This window comes from Gekko japonicus, unplaced genomic scaffold (genome assembly GCF_001447785.1).
Source record: "Gekko japonicus isolate JY-2015 unplaced genomic scaffold, Gekko_japonicus_V1.1 scaffold66, whole genome shotgun sequence".
Lineage (NCBI taxonomy): Eukaryota > Metazoa > Chordata > Lepidosauria > Squamata > Gekkonidae > Gekko > Gekko japonicus.
In genome coordinates, this window is record NW_015163605.1 from 946,531 (window position 1) to 967,080 (window position 20,550).

The window sequence follows — 20,550 nt, forward strand, 5'->3', positions numbered from 1 at the left end:
TCAGCAGGAGGGGGAATTGAAGGAAGATGGTTGACAGCTTGTAAGATCCTGGCTGAGTGTTTGCCCCTCTCCTGTTGCAGGTACTAAAGGTATGGACATGTGAGGTACAAGTCAAAGGGCTCTTCACCTTTGGCTGCTAGGGGCAAACTACATGATACATTTTGTGGCAAGTGGGGTTCCCTGAGCCTGGCTCACTTTCACTGCAGCCCACACATCAGCTACAAGGAATGTCACTTAAAAAAATGATGGGAAGCCGATTTGGCTCAGAACTTAGGCATGAGCCAAAATGGCCCCAGCAGGGAATTATTTGCATAACTTTTGAGCTGAATGTGCTCAGAATGCTCCACTTGCAGCTCCATAGTTATACCACTGAGCTTGGGAAAATGCAGTTCCAAGCCAAATCAGGTTCCAACCAATATCTAAAGGGAGATTACCTGCAGCTGCTGTGTAGGGGAAGCAAGTCAAGTCCATGGAACATGGACCCATTTCACCACCCAAAAGTATTGTTTGGCCCCTAGCCTGAATGGCACAGCCTAGAACTGGTAGGATGATCTCTTGACAGAGAGAGAAGTCTTCCCTCTTCCCTTCTCCTTTTCAATTGTTTCTTCTATACTACTGTACTTTATTTTTGAGTTGTGAACTGCTGTTTGTCTCCATTGTGGAGAAAAGCAGGATATAAATGAATGGATGAAATGGACCATATCTGTGGACTGATCAGTTGGCACAAGCATTTTCTCCCTTCTGAACTCTTCAGACCCTGTTCCAACTTCTAGCTTTTCAGGGAATTCGATCTTGCTGGGACCAAGGTACAGTTTTGCCAGTGGCAGCAACACAGTTCTAGAACAACTTTTGCAGGGATGTCGGCACACCACTGCCTAGTTTTAGAAATGCTGCTTGTATAAATGATGTTTCCAGTTTCAGAAAAGAACTCTTAAAAAAAAAGAAAGAGCATCTCTGAACATTCAACAGTTATCATAACTACCTATAAATTACAGTATACAGAGATTTCTGCAGAAATCTAAGGGATTTAATCTAAGACAAGGGAGAGCATGAAACATGTTAAATAAATACATGTTATTTATTTAAATCAATACAAAGGGTGTTCAGAAATTGGGCTTTGAGACAGGGTAAACAGAGCACATGGAATATATTTTCAGTGTTGGGAGTCAGACCTGGAAACCTGTAGAATTATGAAGGTTACCTTTGAGCACAGGCAAAGTGTCTTTTGATGACAACTAGTCCTCTCTGCCCCAAACAACAGCTCCTTCCTCTAATATTAGACAACAGGACACAGGCTGAGCCTCCAAGCTCCATTTCTAATTTAGAAATTAGGCAATGCACACACACTCTCACAAAACTGTCTTATACTGAATCAAACCCTTGGTCCATCAAGGTCAGGATTGTCTACTCAGACTGGCAGCAGCTCTCCAGGGCCTTAGGCTGAGGTCTCTCACATCACCTACTGCCTGATCCTTAGCTAGAGATGACAGTGATTGAGCCTGGGACTTTCTGCAGGCTGAGAAGATGCTCTATCACTGAGCTGCGGTCCCTTCCCTAACACAGAATCATCAACGGAAAAAATAAATTAATCAGACTTGCATTTATTTCAAAGGCCAGTGACAACTCAGGCTCACAGAGAGCAGAAACCATACTTCTGTGGCATCTTCCTCCATTCAGTACTTTGCAACCAGAGAAATCACTGACACTTGGGTCAGCCAATGGATTTGGGCTTTGTTAGGCCCTTGCTAGATGGCTTTCTACTTGAAGCTTTGTTGTTGTTCATTCGCACAGTCGAGTCCGACTCTTCGCGACCCCATGGACCAGCCCCCGCCAGGCCCTCCTGTCTTCCGCCGTCCTCTGAAGTTGGCTCAATTTCATGTTCGTTGCATCGATGACACTGTCTAACCATCTCATCCTTTGCCATCCCCGTCTTCTTTGACCTTCAATCTTTCCCAGCATCAGGGTCTTCTCCAGTGAGTGCTCCCTTCTCATTTGGTGGCCAAAGTATTTGAGCTTCAGTTTCATTATCTGGCCTTCCAGGGAACAGTCAGGGTTGATTTCTTTTAGGATTGACTGATTTGATCTTCTTGCAGTCCAAGGGACTCTCAAGAGTCTTCTCCAGCACCATAGTTCAAAAGAATCTATTCTTTGGCGCTCGGCCTTCCTTATAGTCCAACTTGAAGCTTACTAGATGCTTAAAGATTTTCCCCCACCCCATGTTTCAGATGTTATAAGAGAGGCCTAAAGGGATTAATCTGCCAAGGCCAACCAGTGAGCCAGTGGCTGGAATCTAAATCCAAATTTCCCAGGTTGCTACCTCAGACATTCCATATGTTTGGGCCCCTAAGTATTAACCTGACAACAGCTGCAAAAAAGAAAAAGACAACAATGAGTGCAGTGAAAAGAACCAGTCCATGAAACTCAGACTATAGATACAGCTAAAAAGTGAATCCAGGAAAGCCTTCCATAAGACATGTGGAAACCCAGGGCAGCCCGTCTGGCAGTGTTCCGAAGCTATGGTCCAGCAGTGTAGAAGAAAGCAGGCCAGTCCTCCAACCTCACTGGCCTGAAATCTAAAAAAACTGACAGCAAGTCTAGAGCTCAAAGAAAAGCAGAAAGTTAAAAGGCTGGGTGAGATCCTTCCAAAAGATTCCCCTCCAAGATGACGGTATTAGGCTCAAAGCTCAATTGACACAAAGAGTCAGGGAAGGAAACACAAGATTCTCCAGTTGTTTCCTGCAGAATCTCATGTCATCCTAGTGAACAGCAAAGGGTATGGCCTTTTGAGGCCTGAGTGACCAACAGTGCAATCCTTGGCAAAGTTAATCCAGGCTAAACCCATGGACTGCAGTCATTTTAGGTTACTTGGCGTAAGATTGCACAGAAACTCTATATCTTATCCGTTTGTAATCTGGCAATGATGGAAACATGTGAAATAAATCCCAACTGAAGTCTTTAGCAACAGAGCTTCAGGATTACCTCCCGGCCTTCTCTTGGCTCAACTGTAATAATAAGAAGGCTTCCCGGCCTTCTCTTGGCTCAACTGTAATAAGAAGAAGGTGGCCTTGAGATGTTCAGTAAAGTTAAAGCAGAAGTTGTTTATGGCCTTGCAAAATACTGATCGATCTGCTCTGTGGATTACGAAATTTGTATCCCACCTTTCTGCCCTTACAAGGGCCCCCAAGACATAGTGGCTTGTCACACACGGTTCCACCACCTCACAATTCAACAGGCAGGTTGATCCTTTAAAGCAACTCCCAAAACCGCATTCCATGCCAGGGAGAGGGCTGGGCTACAACCAATGTTCCCTCTAAGCTATGGAGTCTTGTGAGCAAAAATTCTACTTTGTGAGCTACTGGCATTAAAGTTGTGAGCGAGCGATTCGGCGACTGTGTAAATTAGTTTGCTCTGGAGCCGTCCTTCCTGAGCTAAGAGAAAAATCTGTGAGCCGGAGGCTAAAAAACTGTGAGCTAGCTCACACTAACTCATTTTAGAGGGAACACTGGCTACAACCCTTCTCACTGTTGTGTAAATATCACAGATAGGGGAGCTTTCATGTGTGTAACCCCATAAGACTAATTTTTGAGATGGGACAACTCCATGTCACTTTCTGCAAGTTTGGAGTGGCCTTTCCCAGAGGTGCACCGGAATGGCGTGTAACCTTTCAATCTGTGTATATGCAAGCTTCATCATGGAAGTCATTTTAGTGACTTCACTAAATTTTTGAGCAACACGTGTAACATGCAGTTAAGGTTTGATTGGGGAGTGACTTTGAAGGAACAGCTCTTCGGAATGTTGAGGTGGTACAGTCATGCTTGAGAACCCAGTGTGTCAATCTATGCACCACCAAATTGCCTATTTACTTGGCTTCGACTAAATCTGTTGCTCTCCTTTTAGAGACAGCTGCGGAGTAAAGGAAAGCCTTGACAGCGCTAGGATTTCACTGCTGGTTAAAAAAAAATTGAAGCATACACAAAGTACATATGACTTGAATACTTTGCACTGCATATATTTTTCAGTCTTTGGGGGGCTCAGACAAGACATCTTCTGTCCATGTGAACATTTTCTGTCCTGGATATACCCTCTTGTGAAGACACTTTGTATGTTAACTCGGGGGTCACAGATACAGTTACAGAAGCTCCAGTGATTGCAGCAAATGGGGAAATTGCCACTCTGACCCATACCCATGAAGCATACCACTTCACAAATCATATTTCTCCATGGAAGATCATAGCAAGAAAAGATCAGCATGGCTTCTATAGACAAAAAAAAGAGAAAGAACATAGTGTAAACTGGCCTTAAGTTTGATACTGTTACCATGCTTGGATTATAAGGCTATTTCAGTGGTTCACAGTGTGCTCCTAAGCAGAGTTACATCCTTCTAAATCCATTGAAGTCCATGGATTTAGAAGAGTATAACTCTGTTTTGGATTGCTCCATCAGTTTTTCTCTAACCCAGAGATGTATAAATACCATCTTTTGCACATGGAACCTACGCTATCCCCAGATGCCGTCTTAAACCTTGTCTTTTGTCCCCCTACTTTTTCTTATTTTATACAACCGCATGTCCCTGCAGATTTGCAAGACAAGACTTGCTGATGTTGGCGCTATTCCCCTAAGACCAAAAATGTAAAATAAAAATGCTTATTTAGAAGCACAGAAAATCAGAACCTTGAGTGCAAAAATCACCTAATTCATAATGGAGATTTTGCAGAATACAGGAGCCGGGGGTGGGAGTGGAGGAGAGTGATGGGAAACCAAACCATAGATAGGCACATCAGCAGTTGCTTCCTCACGACCAAACATGTGCAAGGGTTTTTTCCTAATTTTTATTTCTAATACAGAAGGGAACATGTGACTAAACACAACAGTGAGCCAATGCTAATCAAGGCAGGCATGGGGCTACCTATAATGGAGAGCCAGCCCAACTTTGGAACACACATTTTAGAAGATTAATTCAGTAGTACCATACTGGCTTACCTTGTTTGCTTACACAATGCTCTCGGGAGAGCTTAAGATATTTTCCTTAAGTAGCAATCTAACAACTATGGAAACGAGCAAGTTCAGGGATTCCCTCTAATGACAATGAATGATGAAGTATAATTAGTAATATTTTTGAAAACCCACAATTGTGGGCTTTCTCCCTTAAAGAAAGGTACATTTTAGTTTCAAACTAACATAAATTACTATATTTTTCCTTACAATAGCGCTGAACTTTTATTTGAGGTGCTCCGTTTCTGAAAGGCAGACATGATGGATTGAAATAAAAGATAATTTATTGCCATGCTTACTTTCAAGTGCAGGGAGAAGCAGTGTAATTGTAATTTACAGTAGCTGTCAAAGAAAATCTATCACAGATGACATTAAAATGACTTATTTTGCCTGCGCCACTTATTGTTTAAATGTGCATAATCTGATAGAAACAGATTTCTTTTTCTTAAAGTCTGCCTTTGTATTGTTCTAAATTAATATCAAAACATATATTTATAAGTTAAAACATTTAGAAACCATTTATTGATACTCTTATCTTAGTAATTTTAACTACAAGTTTGAAATTGGTTTTTATTTAACTACAGCTATGTTTTCATTTATTTGGACCTAGGCAAGCACTTTCAGGGATCCTGATTTGCTGTATTTAAAGAACTGTAATTTTTATACAAGGATTTCAACAAGTTAAAAAGAAAAACCTAACGATGTATACTGAGCTGTGAAGTCCAGCAGTGCTGGCCCCACTGGGCTTCCTCTGAGGTCTGGTGACCAGCTTAAATAGATTGAACACCAACAGATCAGCAATCGCTTAGGCAAAGGAAACCAATCAGCAATGCGATCTTTTCTTTTCTTTTTTATAATGTCTGTGTTTTTCTGACAGATCCTTTAACTCAAAATTACAGAATTAAAAAACATTCTGGGACTACAGAATCCCTTTAAAGCCCATCCCTATATGTTCAAAGTATTTGGCTGTTCTGTGGGGCCTTAAAATACGCTCTGCAAAGAGACCGACTGCACTTGTAGAAAGATGGAACCCATTTACATTTTGAATGAGCCTTTTCTCTAATGCCGGCAAGACGGAAATCTATATTTCCCCCCCACACACCAATCTCCAGTCTTTGTTGATGACGAATATAAAACAACAAAAAGATAACGAAATTTTAACAAGCCCAGATAAGCCTCCAATTCTTACCGATATGAAGATTTAAACAAAACCAGCATATTTAATCACAGAATAAGATACCAAAGATGTGGTGGTGGTGGGGAAATACCCCAGATTATCATGGTCTGTTATTTTGTATGTAACTGTGACCATGGACCAATCCAGATTAATTTGCTTTTCAACACAGCTTTGCATACGCATTTACATGCTGTGCAAATACTGACCTATGGTATCAACGTAGCAAGAAGGGGGGGGGGAATGAGAGAGACCGATGTCACTTTCAATTCTGCCCATCTTGTCTCCCTTAAAAAAAAAATACAACTAGAATTAATGTAGTAATCTAATGAAACGCATTACCCTGCATGGAGATTTATCAGATTTTTTCCAAGTGAATGCCGTACTTTGCTGGCACTGGATGGAGTTCACCTGCGCGTTGGTGTGGCGTGTGGCTCTCTCTCTCTCTCTTTTTTTGTAAAGAGTTAAGTCATACACAAAAAGGGAGGAACAAAGGTCAGCACCCAGCCGCCACTTGAATGTGAGATTTTTCTTTTTATTCCCCTTGATGTATACTAGGCTCTGTGTTATTAGTCTTAATGATGGAAAATTGTAGTGTTGATACAAATCTTTTTTTCAAAGTAGTAGGCGGGAGCTCCATTTGTTAGCAAGTTTTTTTGTGACTAAAAGCCACGGACAGTACATTTATGTAGCGGTAAAAAGGCCTAGATGCTCTTTCCATAGCAGAACTAATTATTCCCACTGTGACCTTCCTGCTCTACCCTATTCCTAGTACATCTCATCTGCACGCCTGTTCCTCTGTGTAGATGGTGTCAGAGAATATGAAAAACCCTATAATGAAACCATTTTCATGATGGAGAAAGGCTACTGGAGTTGCACTTGCTACAAAGAGGCTCAATTATATGAGTAATTGTGATAATTTTCTACATTCATAGCCTTCAATGGGGGGGAAAAAAAGAATGAGAGCCACAAAGGAAAATTACTTTAACAAGAAAGTACAGAGAGTAAAAATGGAAGAAGAGACAAAAAAGGGGGGTGGTGGAGAAAAAAATAAGCAGAGAGGGGGAAAAAAGTTTAAAAAATAGATCTGGTAGGGAGGAATAGCAAGACAGGGAGAACAACAGAAATGCTCAAAAAGCCTATGTGCAGCTGTGTTGCACAATTAAATTGAATTTTTTTTCCCCTGCAGTTGATGAATGTGACTACTGCAAATGTGCCTCTGTAGTTAGCTATCATTTGTTGTTCCGTGACAGGAAAAGGATAATTACCTCTCAGAGAGAATCAAAGGCTGACATGCCCTTTAGACACAGCCATGAATGCAGTGCTCAAGAGAATGCTTGAATAAGAATCTCGTCTTCTGTGCCCCCTTTGACTCGAGAATAAATTTTGTTAAAATGCAAGAGCACCACCAGTAAATCTGTTGAACCCTAGGTGTTCAAAAATACGGAGGTGCATCCATAGACTCATCCCATTTGCAAAAATAAAACTACATTTTGAATTCACTTCTATTATATTCATGGACAGTAAGATAGTGAGATATGCATTAAATTTCTTTTCCCAGTAGGGGTCTGATTCAACATTTCCTATGAAAGAACAGAAAGACACTATCTTTTTTCCCCCAGGCTAGTTAGCCTATAATTTAAAACTGTCAAAAACACAATTTTATACAAAGTCTTCAATAAAAGCTTCTCAGATATAACCCAAAGTGGTTTTACTAAAGTTTGATTCAGACTCTGTTACAATATTTTTAAAGCTATAAATACATCAAACTGATATTTTGCTGCTCTTCCTCCCCCCCCGCCCCTTATTCCGCTTAAAGTATTTGAAGATTCATACCAGGGAGGAGGGAAAGCAGCATCTTTTCAAGATTCTGAGCCATGCACGTTTTTACAGCCATCAAGATTCAAGCAATCTTTCCCCCCTGGTAGCCATTAGTAAACATATTAATGAAAAGGTGTAAGACTTTCCAAAAAATTGTGCAGAAATGCTAACAAGAAACCAGTAATATGTTTTAATCAACCTGAACACAATCGGTCATTTCAATTCTACCACTGCACCAGGATTAATTTTTTAAAACAGGAGAAACTGGTTTAAGGATGCTTTTATTATGCTTGGATATAATCTGGCATGAAATGGAAGAGTTTTCTAGCACTGAATATTTCGGAAGGCATTTAGTAGTTCACTCTCACTGTAATTCATTCCTTGCTGACATTATTCTACATGCCACAAATCTATAACTATGTCGCCTTTTTCGCAATCTAATTTTTTATCAAGATAGCCAGCGCACAACTTCCAATCATACCTACCAAAGTATGACCGAAGCCAGTTTGAGGTATGTCTCTGGCTTTTTCTATGGGTATCTCTTGCTGACCCTGCCTAGTGTGATTTACTTTTTAAAAATCCCTTTCTTCTCGAGGGAACAACATTACAGGTTGGCAGTTCACATAGTGATATCAGACCGAAATGATGGTTCTGAATCACAAAACATGTCATCAGCTTTACACCAAACCACCAATAACCTTTGTCCCTTTTGCCAGCCCTCCCTTTACTTGTCAGCAGAAGGCTTACCTGATTGTGTTTCCAATTACAGAGAAAGGAGCCTCAGGTCTGCAAGCTGCAATTGCTTCATCTCTACATTTCCTGGCAACCTCCACTAACTTTTGACCAGACTCATCCACATTGCCCACTAAAAAGGTTTCGGAAGTATCACCATGGTAGCCGTTGAAATACACCTAAACAGATGTAGAAAAGTTTTTTTTATTAAGACTATTGCACTTTACAGTAGCTAATTATAGTAGATCCCTAAACTCTCTTTGTGATACATTTAAGGGTAATTTGCTTGTGTGTGTGTGACTATAACAGTAAAGTAAATAGTAAATATATAGCAGTAAAGTAAACAGAACAGGAAAGGGAGGTCTGGGTGTGAGTGAGTGAGCATGGTAAAAGCTGTTTATCAGGGTAACATGAAGACTGGCAGTGTTTTAATTTTTTTATTTGTTTACTTCATTTATATCCCGCCTTTCTCCCCAAGAGGAATGTGAAGTGACTTACATCATTTTCCTCTCCTCCATTTTATCCTCACAACAACCCTGTGTAGCAGATTAGGCTGAGAGTATGTCACTGGCTCAAGGTTACCTAGCAAGCTTAGATATCTTAGATGTAGGCTTCCTTTGCAAAGGTGAGCCAACCCCCCCAAAAAAAACCCACAACCCCCGCCTTGCACACTGAAGCTACAAGTCCTCCCCAGAGTCAGCCTTTTCAAGTCCCATTGACATCAACAGGATTTATTTATATTTTTATTTAATTCAATTTATACTCCGCCCTCCCCGCTTAGGCAGTCCTACAGCATAAAATTTCACCATAAACCTTGAGAGAAGCACAGATGTTAAGGATGGGAAACGTAGAACAATGCAGAATCTACCTTTATGAAAATGAAATGCCAAAAGGTCAGGTGGGAGAAGGTGTGGTAAAGGGCTTTAGCTAGTGCTGGAATGAAGGCCTAAGGACCCATTGCCCATATCTCCCCACAAGGCCTCGAACTGTTCATGTTTCCCCTGGGGCCTGGAAGTGTTCATCTGTGTCACCAATTTCATTTGTCAAGGGACTACTGACTGAATATAAATTTAAATCCCACGACATTTGCACAGAATGTCTATTCCTTCTTTCCTGTAAACAGATTAGATTCTGAAGGGGCATGTGAGGAGTATTGTTTCATGGCACAAAGAGATGCTAAGATGATGCCAGCGTACAGAGCTTAGAAGATTATACATTATCTTTACATTAAGGCAGCACCAAATCTAGGCGTTAGGAGGACATTTACATTTAAAAAGTTAATAATCCAAAATGTAGTGCAGACCCCACATTCCTTATGAGGATGGGAATTTATTCTGGACAAAAACTGGTTTCAATTTCTTTTAAATAGCACCAGTTACCACCTGTATTTCAGGCCAGTGTACATGTGAGCTATAAGTCATGAAAAAAATGGGTTAAATCACTGCAACCATGAACAGCTACATGATCAATACACCTTGGCCCTTTTTAGAGAGTACCTTTAAAAATAATACCTATAACTGTGTGTTACCAAAGGGGGAGACTGTATATATCTATCTGATTTTTTTAAAGGTAGTGGGATAATGGCAATTCTAGCAGTATGTCTCACATTCAACAGAAATAAAATGCTCCCAGAAAAACAAAAGATTACCTTTGACACAGTAGTACCAGGCAAAAGGGATTTGTCAGTAATTTCTGAGGAGATAATTCCAGTTCTAACATTATAGAATCTTCCTATCTTTAACTAAAGCCTTATGTACAATCAAGGACTCAGGAGTTCAAAACAAATATATATGAGGAGTCCTATTTTTAATTTGTGTTTCCGGAGATGCTGCTTCCTAAACATAAAGGTAAACTACTCTGAAAATGATCCCATACAAACCCCGAGCCATTAAGTTCCTTTTAGTTGGGTGCACAGCCTACCAAATTCAAAGATATTTCCAGGTAAACATGCACAGGATCAGGCCACAATTATCTCCATTGCCTAAAAATTAGACATTAGAAGAGAGTGGAAAAGAAGGGATAGGCATTAGAAGCAGCTTTTCTCCTGATAAAGAGAGGAGGCCTTGTTGGGGTTCATAGGATATGCTCAGAGACCAAAGATGTGCAGGCTGAGGGTTGTAGTGAGGAGGGGAATTAATTGAGACTGAGTGAAAAAGATGGCTGGATCCAACCAGATAGGTACAATCCTGTTTGACAAACTCCCATCAAATTCAATCTGATTTACAATCTAATCCTATGCATGTTTACCTCAGAAACAAGTGTCACTGTGTTCAATGGTACTTATTCCCAATGTTATAGAATTACACCCTTAAGCACCTAGCTGTGTACTGCAAAACTAAGCACTGAATGCTGTGTGGCCTACTTCTGACTAAATGTGCAGAGAATTACACGGCATGCCCCATGACTAACTTGCTCTGGGTTGTATTCAGTGTACAGAAGCCACACACACCCCAAATTCATGAAAGGAAATTATATTGTACCAATGTTTGCTCAACTGTTTTCATAGAAATCTAGACAATTTGGCTCTCTCTTTATGCATTTAAATGGGTTCTGTCAAATTCTTTTATCTCTTGGGGGGGGGAATCTCCATAGTACTTTCTTTCAGGTACTAGGACAATTTTCAGGATCCTTTTTGTTTATAATGTTCCCTCAGCCCCTCAGATACAAAAGCACACTGTCCCCCATTCCACCCAGCACCACTATGCAGAAAAAAATAAGCACAGTCAAAGAACCTTTATAAGCTCAGCCAATATTCCTGGAATTTGAAAAGTAAGACTTTTACTATTAAATGTTGTTGATGGTATTCAGGCTGTAACAGCGACTTATATATCTTTTTTAAATTTATATTTTGAGATGCATAAACAACAATCACAGTTGGGTAGTGTATTGTAGATTTTTAGGTTTCAGTGCTAAAATTATGACTGTCTACTAAATATGTAGAAAAGCCCTACATGATAATTACTGGCTATCAGCAGTAATGTGTTGAAGGTCAAGGAAGTACCAAGAATTTGTTTCTGTAATTCTTAAAACAACATAGAAAGACCACGTGAGTCCAGTAAATAAAACACTTTCCTGAGTATTCTCTGTTCCCCCCCTCAAAAAAAGTAATACGACAAATGTATTTAGTTTGTAATTCCAAGACAATTTGCACTTACAGAAAAACACTTAAATTTGATAGGCAGAAGATTATTATTTAATCATTTTATAGATCGTGTATGTAACCATAAACAAGTTATTGTAGAATGCTATCTATTATAATTGTCCTTTTTTTGGACCATAATCATTGTTCCTATCTATGAAATGGCTCAGTTATGCCCATTAAAAACTTCAATTATAAATGCTGCCAAGAAAAATCTTCCCTCAGTCATATTAGCGATGAATTATGATAGACCAACAAGTCTTACTCGAGTATTAAACATTATACCAAAAGGAGGACAATCAATAGCAGCAGGAAGCAGATATTTCTGGACACTTTGTTATTTTTAATTTTATAGCTGCAGTAATATTTACATTTCAATGTTACTTGAAAAGCAGGGATGATTAGATTAGTAGTCTAAATCAGTGTACAAAAACTAGATTTGAAGCAACTATCAGGAGGGGCAGCATACACATTTTCTAAGCAAGCAAACACATTTGTGGGGATAAACAAGAGTGCACCTCCGAGTTATATCCAGATTCTGAAGATACATACTTAAAAATCTGTGCCACTGAGTTCAGTGGGATTTGCTAGCAAGGAAGAATGTTTAAGACTACGGTTTTAGGAACAGACAAGTAATGGACCTAGAAGGACCTGAAGGAGTCATCTTATTTTCCTCTCCCCCACTATTTCCTCTTTCCTGACAGCCCCTATATCCTCTTTTGTTTTCCTTCTTCCTTCTCTTCTTCCCACTCACAACCAACCTACTTTTTATTTATTTCATTTATATTGTCTTTGTCTACAATGGGGACTCAAAACAGGTACATCATTCTTCTTCATTTTATCTTAACAACAACCATATGAATTAGGTTAGGTTGAGTGTGTGACTGGCCCTAGGTTAACCAGTGAGTTTCCATGACAAAGTGTACATTCAAATCTGGGTTTCCCACTGCTGACAAACAGTAGTGGGTTTCCCACTGCTGTCAAATAGTAGTGAGCAACCAGTGCTGGGTGAGTTGGATGGTAGCACGTTATTCAGTAGTTATTACTAGTCCTGGCCCCAATGAGTCCTCACTTGAAGGCCAAAACAGTCCTGGAAAGGGCCCTGCCCCTCCCTCTGCCATTCACTGAGAGAAACCAAGATTTGAAGGTTGACAGTACTGTTGTGGTTGCCTAGCAACCTATATAACGGGCACTGAGCTCTCCTGGAGCTGCTTCAATTATTTTTGAGGGGGGGGGGAACCTCCCAATATATTTATTTTTTAGACTTTGGATTTTTCTGCAAACCTGGGGCTTTCCTCAGGTTTGTAGAACAAAGTGTCTGGTATGTTCATGGTCCTAGTCTCTGGATTTAAATAACCATAGTGATGGGGGCACACTGAGCCAGACCACACAAGATCATCAGGACATGCATCAGGGAAGAATTGGCAACACCTCTAGTGACCCTGTTAATGAGTAATTCTAGAGGTCTTGTGTTTCCATGGGAATTATGGGATCTAGAGAAATCCAGACCTGGTTTCAAGAGAAGTAAGTCATCAGGGAGACTGGGACAAGGACTGCTATAGTGGAAGGAAACAGAGCCAACTGTCTTGCTGGGTCCAATGTGCTACTTTGACTATCCTGGCAGCCCAAACCATTGGTTGGAACTTTGAGTGAGATGCTTGAGTTCTAAGGGGCTAAGCTGTCAGAGGCCACGGTGCAAAGAGCTGTGTTTCTTGAACCACAGTGCTCCCTGCCCCAGGCCATACAGCAAATGGCTATTTTCCCTCTCCAAATCTCCCCCCGCCCTTTGTGGTTCCACATTCATGTTGAGCTACTGGGATATTGTTATACATTTGCATTTAACCTGTCATTTGACCATGTTGGACCCAATGGAGCCATGCCAACAAGTAACATTTGAGGATTAGGGTTTGGATTCAAGCTAAAATTTCTGTAGGTGCAATGACTTCCATCTGCAGAAATGAGACTTTGCCCTGGCAGACTGAAATGCCCTCTGACACCTTGTTCCTAGGGAAGAGGAGACAGGATCAGGATTTGGGGGGGGGCATTTCAGGCCACTGTATGAGGGGAATAAATCGTGCTCCATGGGTGGAAGTCTTTGCACCAATGGAAACATTAGTATGAATCCAATCTTAGGCCTAATCACATATTTTGAATACTATGAAATGATTACAGGTAATGGAAGGTCATAAAAATGATTAGTTTAGAGCTGTGAATAAAGTATTATCAAAGATGTATTCAGAGATTAAAGCAATGGTGCAATTGGGTTGGTATTACTTGTGTCAGTGTAAAAAACAACAACAAATGAACAAAAGAATTAGGTACCTCTAGTGTATCAAGAGATATTTAAGTGGTTAAGTGAAATTTTCCGTAAGTTATTATACAACATCCATGATTCCGTATTCAACTGATATTTTATCAGCCTTGATTGGTTGGCATAAAACAAAATAGCAGTATTCAAGAAGTCACCATGCAATGGAGCACAAATACAGTCACCACCTAGGGTGCCAGAGAGTTGATTAAAGATGAATTTTTCATTACTATCAAGGAAGATTTTGCCATTCTTTATGATGATGAAATTTCTCAACATCAAAATTTCTGCAGGGTTAATACCATTTGTAATCGTAAAATAAGTTTAAAACTTCAGGACGTGTATGCATAACTAGAAATGAATAGCTAAAACCTTTTTTTTTAAAGTAATTTCAAAATATTAATGAAATATAATTAATTGCTCTTGAAATGGAAAATATCATTTATACTTTTAGACTCCTACCTGGTTCACTTTAAATTGAGATTTTTATTATAAAACCATCTCTCAGCATTTATATCAATGATTTACGTCAGTCCTTTTTAGAAGTTACAGTCATGTGTACTGAGATCCTACCAATGACATATAAAGGAAATGCACAAGACCCACAATCTTCCTGATAAGCACGGTGGCCATGTTCTGTGAAAAGAGGTATATGTGTATACAGCCTTGGTCACGTGAATGTGAACCCTGAAAAATCCAGTGGTCAGTTCAGTGATCTGCAACCCAGTTAAGCTGAAATGCTAGGTTTTCAGCCAACTGAGTCCTGTGGGAAACCCATATACTTCAGACTAACCCAGCCAAGGATCAACTTGTGCATTTTGAAGTAAAGGGGTTCAGGGCTCTTGTGCCATAAATGGAACACAACACTGCCTTCGGGGATTTTAATAAATGTAGGGAACACTGCTAGCAAAAGAGTTGCTGTCCAAATAGACTGACATACACAGGCCAATGTAGCCTCTAATGACAGAGTAAGATAATGACAGGCCCCACTCAAAATCAGCAGGAAGAGGAAGATCAATCATGGCAGAGTGAAGGAAAAATGCTGGCTTTCTTCATGTTAGCTCATCTCATACATATCTGTCTTCAGCTGCTGCCCAGTACCGTGGTGCTCTGCATTAACTACACAGTGGATCAATAACAATTACACCTTCTCAAAAACATGACACATAGCAGGATTGGGTTGACATTTCACTTAGGCCAACATTGATCTCAGTGCATCTGATTCCAGTCCTAAATTCAAGGCAGGCCTGGGTCTTGTTGGAATAAACACAGAGTGGGGGGAAAAAAAAACAAAAGAGGAAACCAGCTGCTAGTGCCTTGGCTTAGAAGTTAAAAAAAGAGAGAGGCACATTCATCTGCGCACACTACATTTGTAATCTACTATTCTTCCTGTTGCTACTGCCAATTCTAAAAGTTGATCAAAGACAGAATTAATACACACACAAATTACTCACCGTGACATCAATGTTGATAATATCGCCATCCTGGAGAGGGCGGCTTAAGTATATATATAAAAAGAAAACACATAATGGTGACAGACATTTCTCAATAAAGAAATCCAAGAACCCCCCCCCCCCACCCACCCTCACGACAGAGCTGCCTAAACAAGACTCGGGAGCAAATGCAGAGGAGGCAAATGAAATAAGTGTTTCTAATCGTCAAGCTCCCACCAGCTCCAATGAAGCCCAAGCAAGAAGACTTAAGAATGGGGAAAGCGACCCGTACTGTCAAGCAAGAAATAAGATAAACATGGTTGCAATTTCCGTCAGAACTGGGAGACTGACTATAGGCATGTTTTCCTTTGGGGGAGAAGTAATATTTATTAATCATTCATGACATATTAGTTGTGTGCTTGGAAGAATTAGTTATCATTTTCCCCCTGAGGGTTTTTTCTTTCATGAATGGGACACACTAGACTGCGGTGCCACGGCATGCTGGGAAGAGATGTGGTAAAGTCCTAATCGTTGTTTTCATTACTGTACACAATCCCATATTGGCCAAACATCGTTTTCTTACACCATGACAACCAGTTATACCACAATTTGGGTAGCTTTCGACAAGATGACAATGAGCACAATCCACCAAGCACAGCAGCTACACACTTGCCCTGGCATTTTGGTGATGTTCTCACAGGAATTTCTACAGAAGCCCACTGAAATAAATAGAGATATGTAATAATGATATTCTGTAGATTTAATATTTATGTAATTTGGTTGAGGACAACAACAGTTTTCCATCACAGTTGGCACCCTTTCCGTTCCAGTTGCTCCTCGTATCTGCTTTGCCCTCCTCTCCCCTGCCCGCGAAGTGGCCAGCAGTCCGAAATGGGACCAATTAATATATGCCATCTCATTTGAAATCTGTTATTATGTTTTAATGGTTTTATCTTGATATTTTTATGAATGATGTACATTGCCCAGAGCCCTGCACTGCAGGGACTGGGCGATTAATACATTTAATAAATAAATTGGAGGGGGGGAGATTATAAACATGCCCAGATTTTATATTGAAGTGTGTGTGTGTGTGTGTATGTATGTGTGTGTTAGAAATAAGAGTACCTGTCAGGAATCCCATGGCATACCACGTTGTTCACAGAGGTGCAAACGGATTTTGGAAAATCACCATAACCCAGAGGCGATGGGTAAGCATTTTGTCCGATTATTTCATGGTGAACCATGCAATCTATTTCTTCTGTAGTCATGCCAACCTAAAAGGTTAGAATTTAAAATCTGAGTTAAATTCAGCACTTACTGGATCCTGCATCCTGAACACGATAAAAAGGAAGACACTTCCATAAGGAGCCTAGAATTACTTAAAAAAAAAGTTGAGTACTGGCAAAATTAATGAGAAATGGTTCAATACTAGACAGCTGTTACTTGGACATTGACAGAAAGACATTGTCTGAAAACAGTTGTAGCACCTATCTCCACGTTCCAGGGCCATTTGCAGGGCCCTTGTGTCGTTTCTCTGAGCCTGGTCCAAAATTGTGACCTAGACCCCTCAGGGCACATATACAATCTTCACAGTTGTGAAGGGAACATTCCTATTGTGTTTCTGAACAAAGATACCTTGGTTGTGACCGGCTTGCGACCAGGCCAGATTTTAGTAAAGCATATCCACTTCTCCACATGCACCAAGGCTTAAGCCTTGGTGTTTGGGCAAGGGAGGAGAGAAGGCACACAAATGGAGAACTCTCTCATGCAGCCTCTGAAGTTCTTGAGCATTCTATGCAAAATGGGAACACCACCATTGATGGCATGGTAGGCTCTTTCACCAGTCTCAGGGGAATCTGGCCAACCTGTCAGGTTTTGAGTAAGCCTTGATGCAGCCTAAATGTCTTCCTTATTGCAAACATAAGCTTTGGCTTCCCAATCCCCTTTCATGCACCCAGTGAAGTAGACTCCTTGGGATTGCTTACATTGCTCTCTGAAACACCACATACGTTACTAGCAGTACATAAACAACTGAGAGTATGGCTTCTGTTGTCAAATTTTTAACACATTTTCCTTCTCCCCGTAAAGAGCTGGCTTCCCAGCATTTCAGACAAAAGCATCTTCTATTCTGAACATTTCAAATTCATCCTGCTTTAATACATCAGCTTGTGTCTGGAAGCGTGTAAGCAGCAGCAACTACAATGCAGTCCAATCTATATTAACATTTCCAATATGACACCTCAATTCCAGACACCTGTCATTTCCCAGAAACTTTCATTTTTCAAGCTTTGTGTTTTTTTAAGGTTCTGTTTTGTACCAATGCTGATTATTTTTAGCAAGATTTTGCAAAAAAAGGGTCTGAGCCATTTTTGAATATGAGCAACGTGGGAAAAATATACACTTTAAATATTATCGTTACCACCCCTTTTCCCCAGAGCAGAACCAGCTGTGAAATGGCTGTGAAATGGTGAGGGTTGGAAGCTGAAATTTGGTAGGAAAGCCTCCCTCATTGTCAAGAAATGCCTTTGAGTGTTCCTGTGAAAACTGGTTGTGATTTGAATGAGCTATAAACCAAGAATACGACTCTTTACCCAGAGCAATATAATGGTAGAAACCTTTGATACCTTTCCTTAGCAAACATCTAGATGTAGCTCTCACAAGCACAGCAAAAGATTTAGGAATTAGGTACTACAGAACCCTTTTTCTTCTTTAAGAAAACAAGCAAACCTGCTGCCTGATTCCTTCTCACATTCAAGATATGTTTTTTTATCACAATTTAAGTATAACACAGCACAGGACTACATTCCCTATTGCTTAATGGGAGAATGCATGCAGGGGCTGTCTTAGTGATTTTGGGGCCCTGGAGAAAAGTTAAGGTTGGAGTGGTCCTACCCCCCTTTTATTTTCACCTAATCTAAACTAGGGAGCTTTTGGCTAAGATCAAGTGTAGTAAACTAGGGAGCTGCAGTGGCTCAAGTGGTTAAGACGCTGAACTGCAGGCTGTGGAAGGTCAGTAGTTCAGCAGTTCGAGACCCGAGTTGCCGCATGACGGAGTGAGCTCCTGTCTCTAGTTCCAGCTCCTGCCAACCTAGCAGTTCGAAAGCAAGAAATTGCAAGTAGATAAATAGGTACCACTTCAGTGGGAAAGTAACAGTGTTCCGTGCGCCTTGGTGTTTAGTCATGCCGGCCACATGACCACGGAAACGTTTTTGGACAGCGCTGGCTCTTCGGCTTTGAAACGGAGATGAGCACTGCAACCCTAGAGTCGGACTTGACTGGCTTTCGAGCAAGGGAACCTTTACCTTTACCTTTTTAATCTAAACTAAACAAGAAAAGAATGCCTAATTTTTACAATGCATGTCCCTTCAAAAATGCACCTCACTGTGCATTTTGAATTTATCTTCTGCCACCATTTTTAATCACCCCTGTTGGTCATACGCACACGGCCCAAGGCAGGTCCCTGGGCAATTGCCCTGGCTGCCCCATAGGTAACACCACCCTTGAATACATGCCTTGCATGAAAAGTTCTAGGTTCAAACCAGGGCCATAGCCAGGATTTTATTTTATTTTTACTTCGGGGGGGGGGGTTTTAAATAAGTCGGGGGGCACTGTGTCAGGAGCCTGTGCCTCGCCCACAGCTGGTCAGATGTACACTGCTGGCGTGCATGGAAAATAAAATAAAAGAGACTGGCTGGATGGGAAGTCGGGAGGCCTGGGTGGTAAGTCCTGGCCCCAAGATGCCCCACTGTAACTACGGGCCTGGTTCAAACCCTAGCATATCTAGATAGAGGATATCAGGAGGTGGGGGAGGGAAGCCATTTTTACCCCTGCTTGAGATGAGGGGAAGCCACTGCCAGTCAATGAACCTCATGCTCTGATTTGGTCATATACGCTCAATAAGATGGGCCCAAGTATGCTCTCCTATTTACCTGACCCATCTTTAAAAGTTGCTTCAGAGCCCTCCTTTTAGGTTCCTAAAGAAATTAGGTTGGTGGCTACCAGAGAGAGTTGGAGCTGCGGTGGCTCAAGTGGTTAAGACGCTGAACTGCAGGCTGTGGCCGTTCGAGACCCAATGTGCCGCATGACGGAGTGAGCTCCCGTCTCTGGCCCCAGCTCCTGCCAACCTAGCAGTTCGAAAGCAAGAAATTGCAAGTAGATAAATAGGTACCACTTCGGTGGGAAGGTAACAGCGTTCCGTGTGCCTTGGTGTTTAGTCATGCCGGCCACATGACCACGGAAACGTCTTCGGACAGCGCTGGCTCTTCTGCTTTGAAATGGAGATGAGCACCGCAACCCTAGAGTTGGATTCGACTGGCTTTCGAGCAAGGGAACCTTTACCTTTTACCAGAGAGAGTGCCTTTTCCATGGAGACACTCCATCTTTATATCATCCTCCCAGGACATATTTGTAAAGTACTAGCAACTACCTAAGAACCCAGATAATGTTATTTAAGTCACCCAACACGAATATGCTGTTTTTACGTAATTTTTTGCTGTTCTATTGCTGCTGTTTTTAAGAAGAAAAATCTGATGTTGTTGTATTTAATTGCTGCTCTTCTTTCTATGACAGTTTTGCTATTGTACTTTTTGTAAGCTTTCATGAAGTCAATTCAGTTGCTGCTCTTCTTTCTATGACAGTTTTGCAATTGTACTTTTTATTGCTATTGTAAGCTTTCATGAAGTCAATTCAATTGAAATCTGAGATATAAAAATATATACCGTATATAATGAATTTGTGAGAGGCAAGTAAAGGGTATTGCTGGTGGATTTAAGCATTCCAGTGAGTTTACTGCTCTCTCTGCACTCTGTAAAGAATTCTGCCATTGCTCAGGATGGTGGACAATGACCTCAGCGCCTTTGGGCAGAGAGGCAAGCTATAAATAAATAAGACAGATAGACATTGTCTTCATTGATGTATAGGGCAGTTAACTCGTGACCCAAGGATGGTTGCT

At 40.9% G+C, this 20,550-nt stretch overlaps 1 protein-coding gene across 1 annotated transcript in view; it reads right to left on the reverse strand.

Annotated features, from left to right (window-relative positions):
- The window catches only part of METAP1D (methionyl aminopeptidase type 1D (mitochondrial)), a 111,845-nt gene that overhangs the window by 14,292 nt on the left and 77,003 nt on the right, over positions 1-20,550 (reverse strand). The window contains exons 4-6 of the mRNA XM_015407259.1: positions 16,725-16,873; positions 15,621-15,663; positions 8,735-8,898 (exon numbers count right to left, since the gene is read on the reverse strand). Coding sequence (XP_015262745.1) covers positions 8,735-8,898; positions 15,621-15,663; positions 16,725-16,873 — 356 coding nt within the window. The remainder of the gene's footprint in view (positions 1-8,734; positions 8,899-15,620; positions 15,664-16,724; positions 16,874-20,550) is intronic.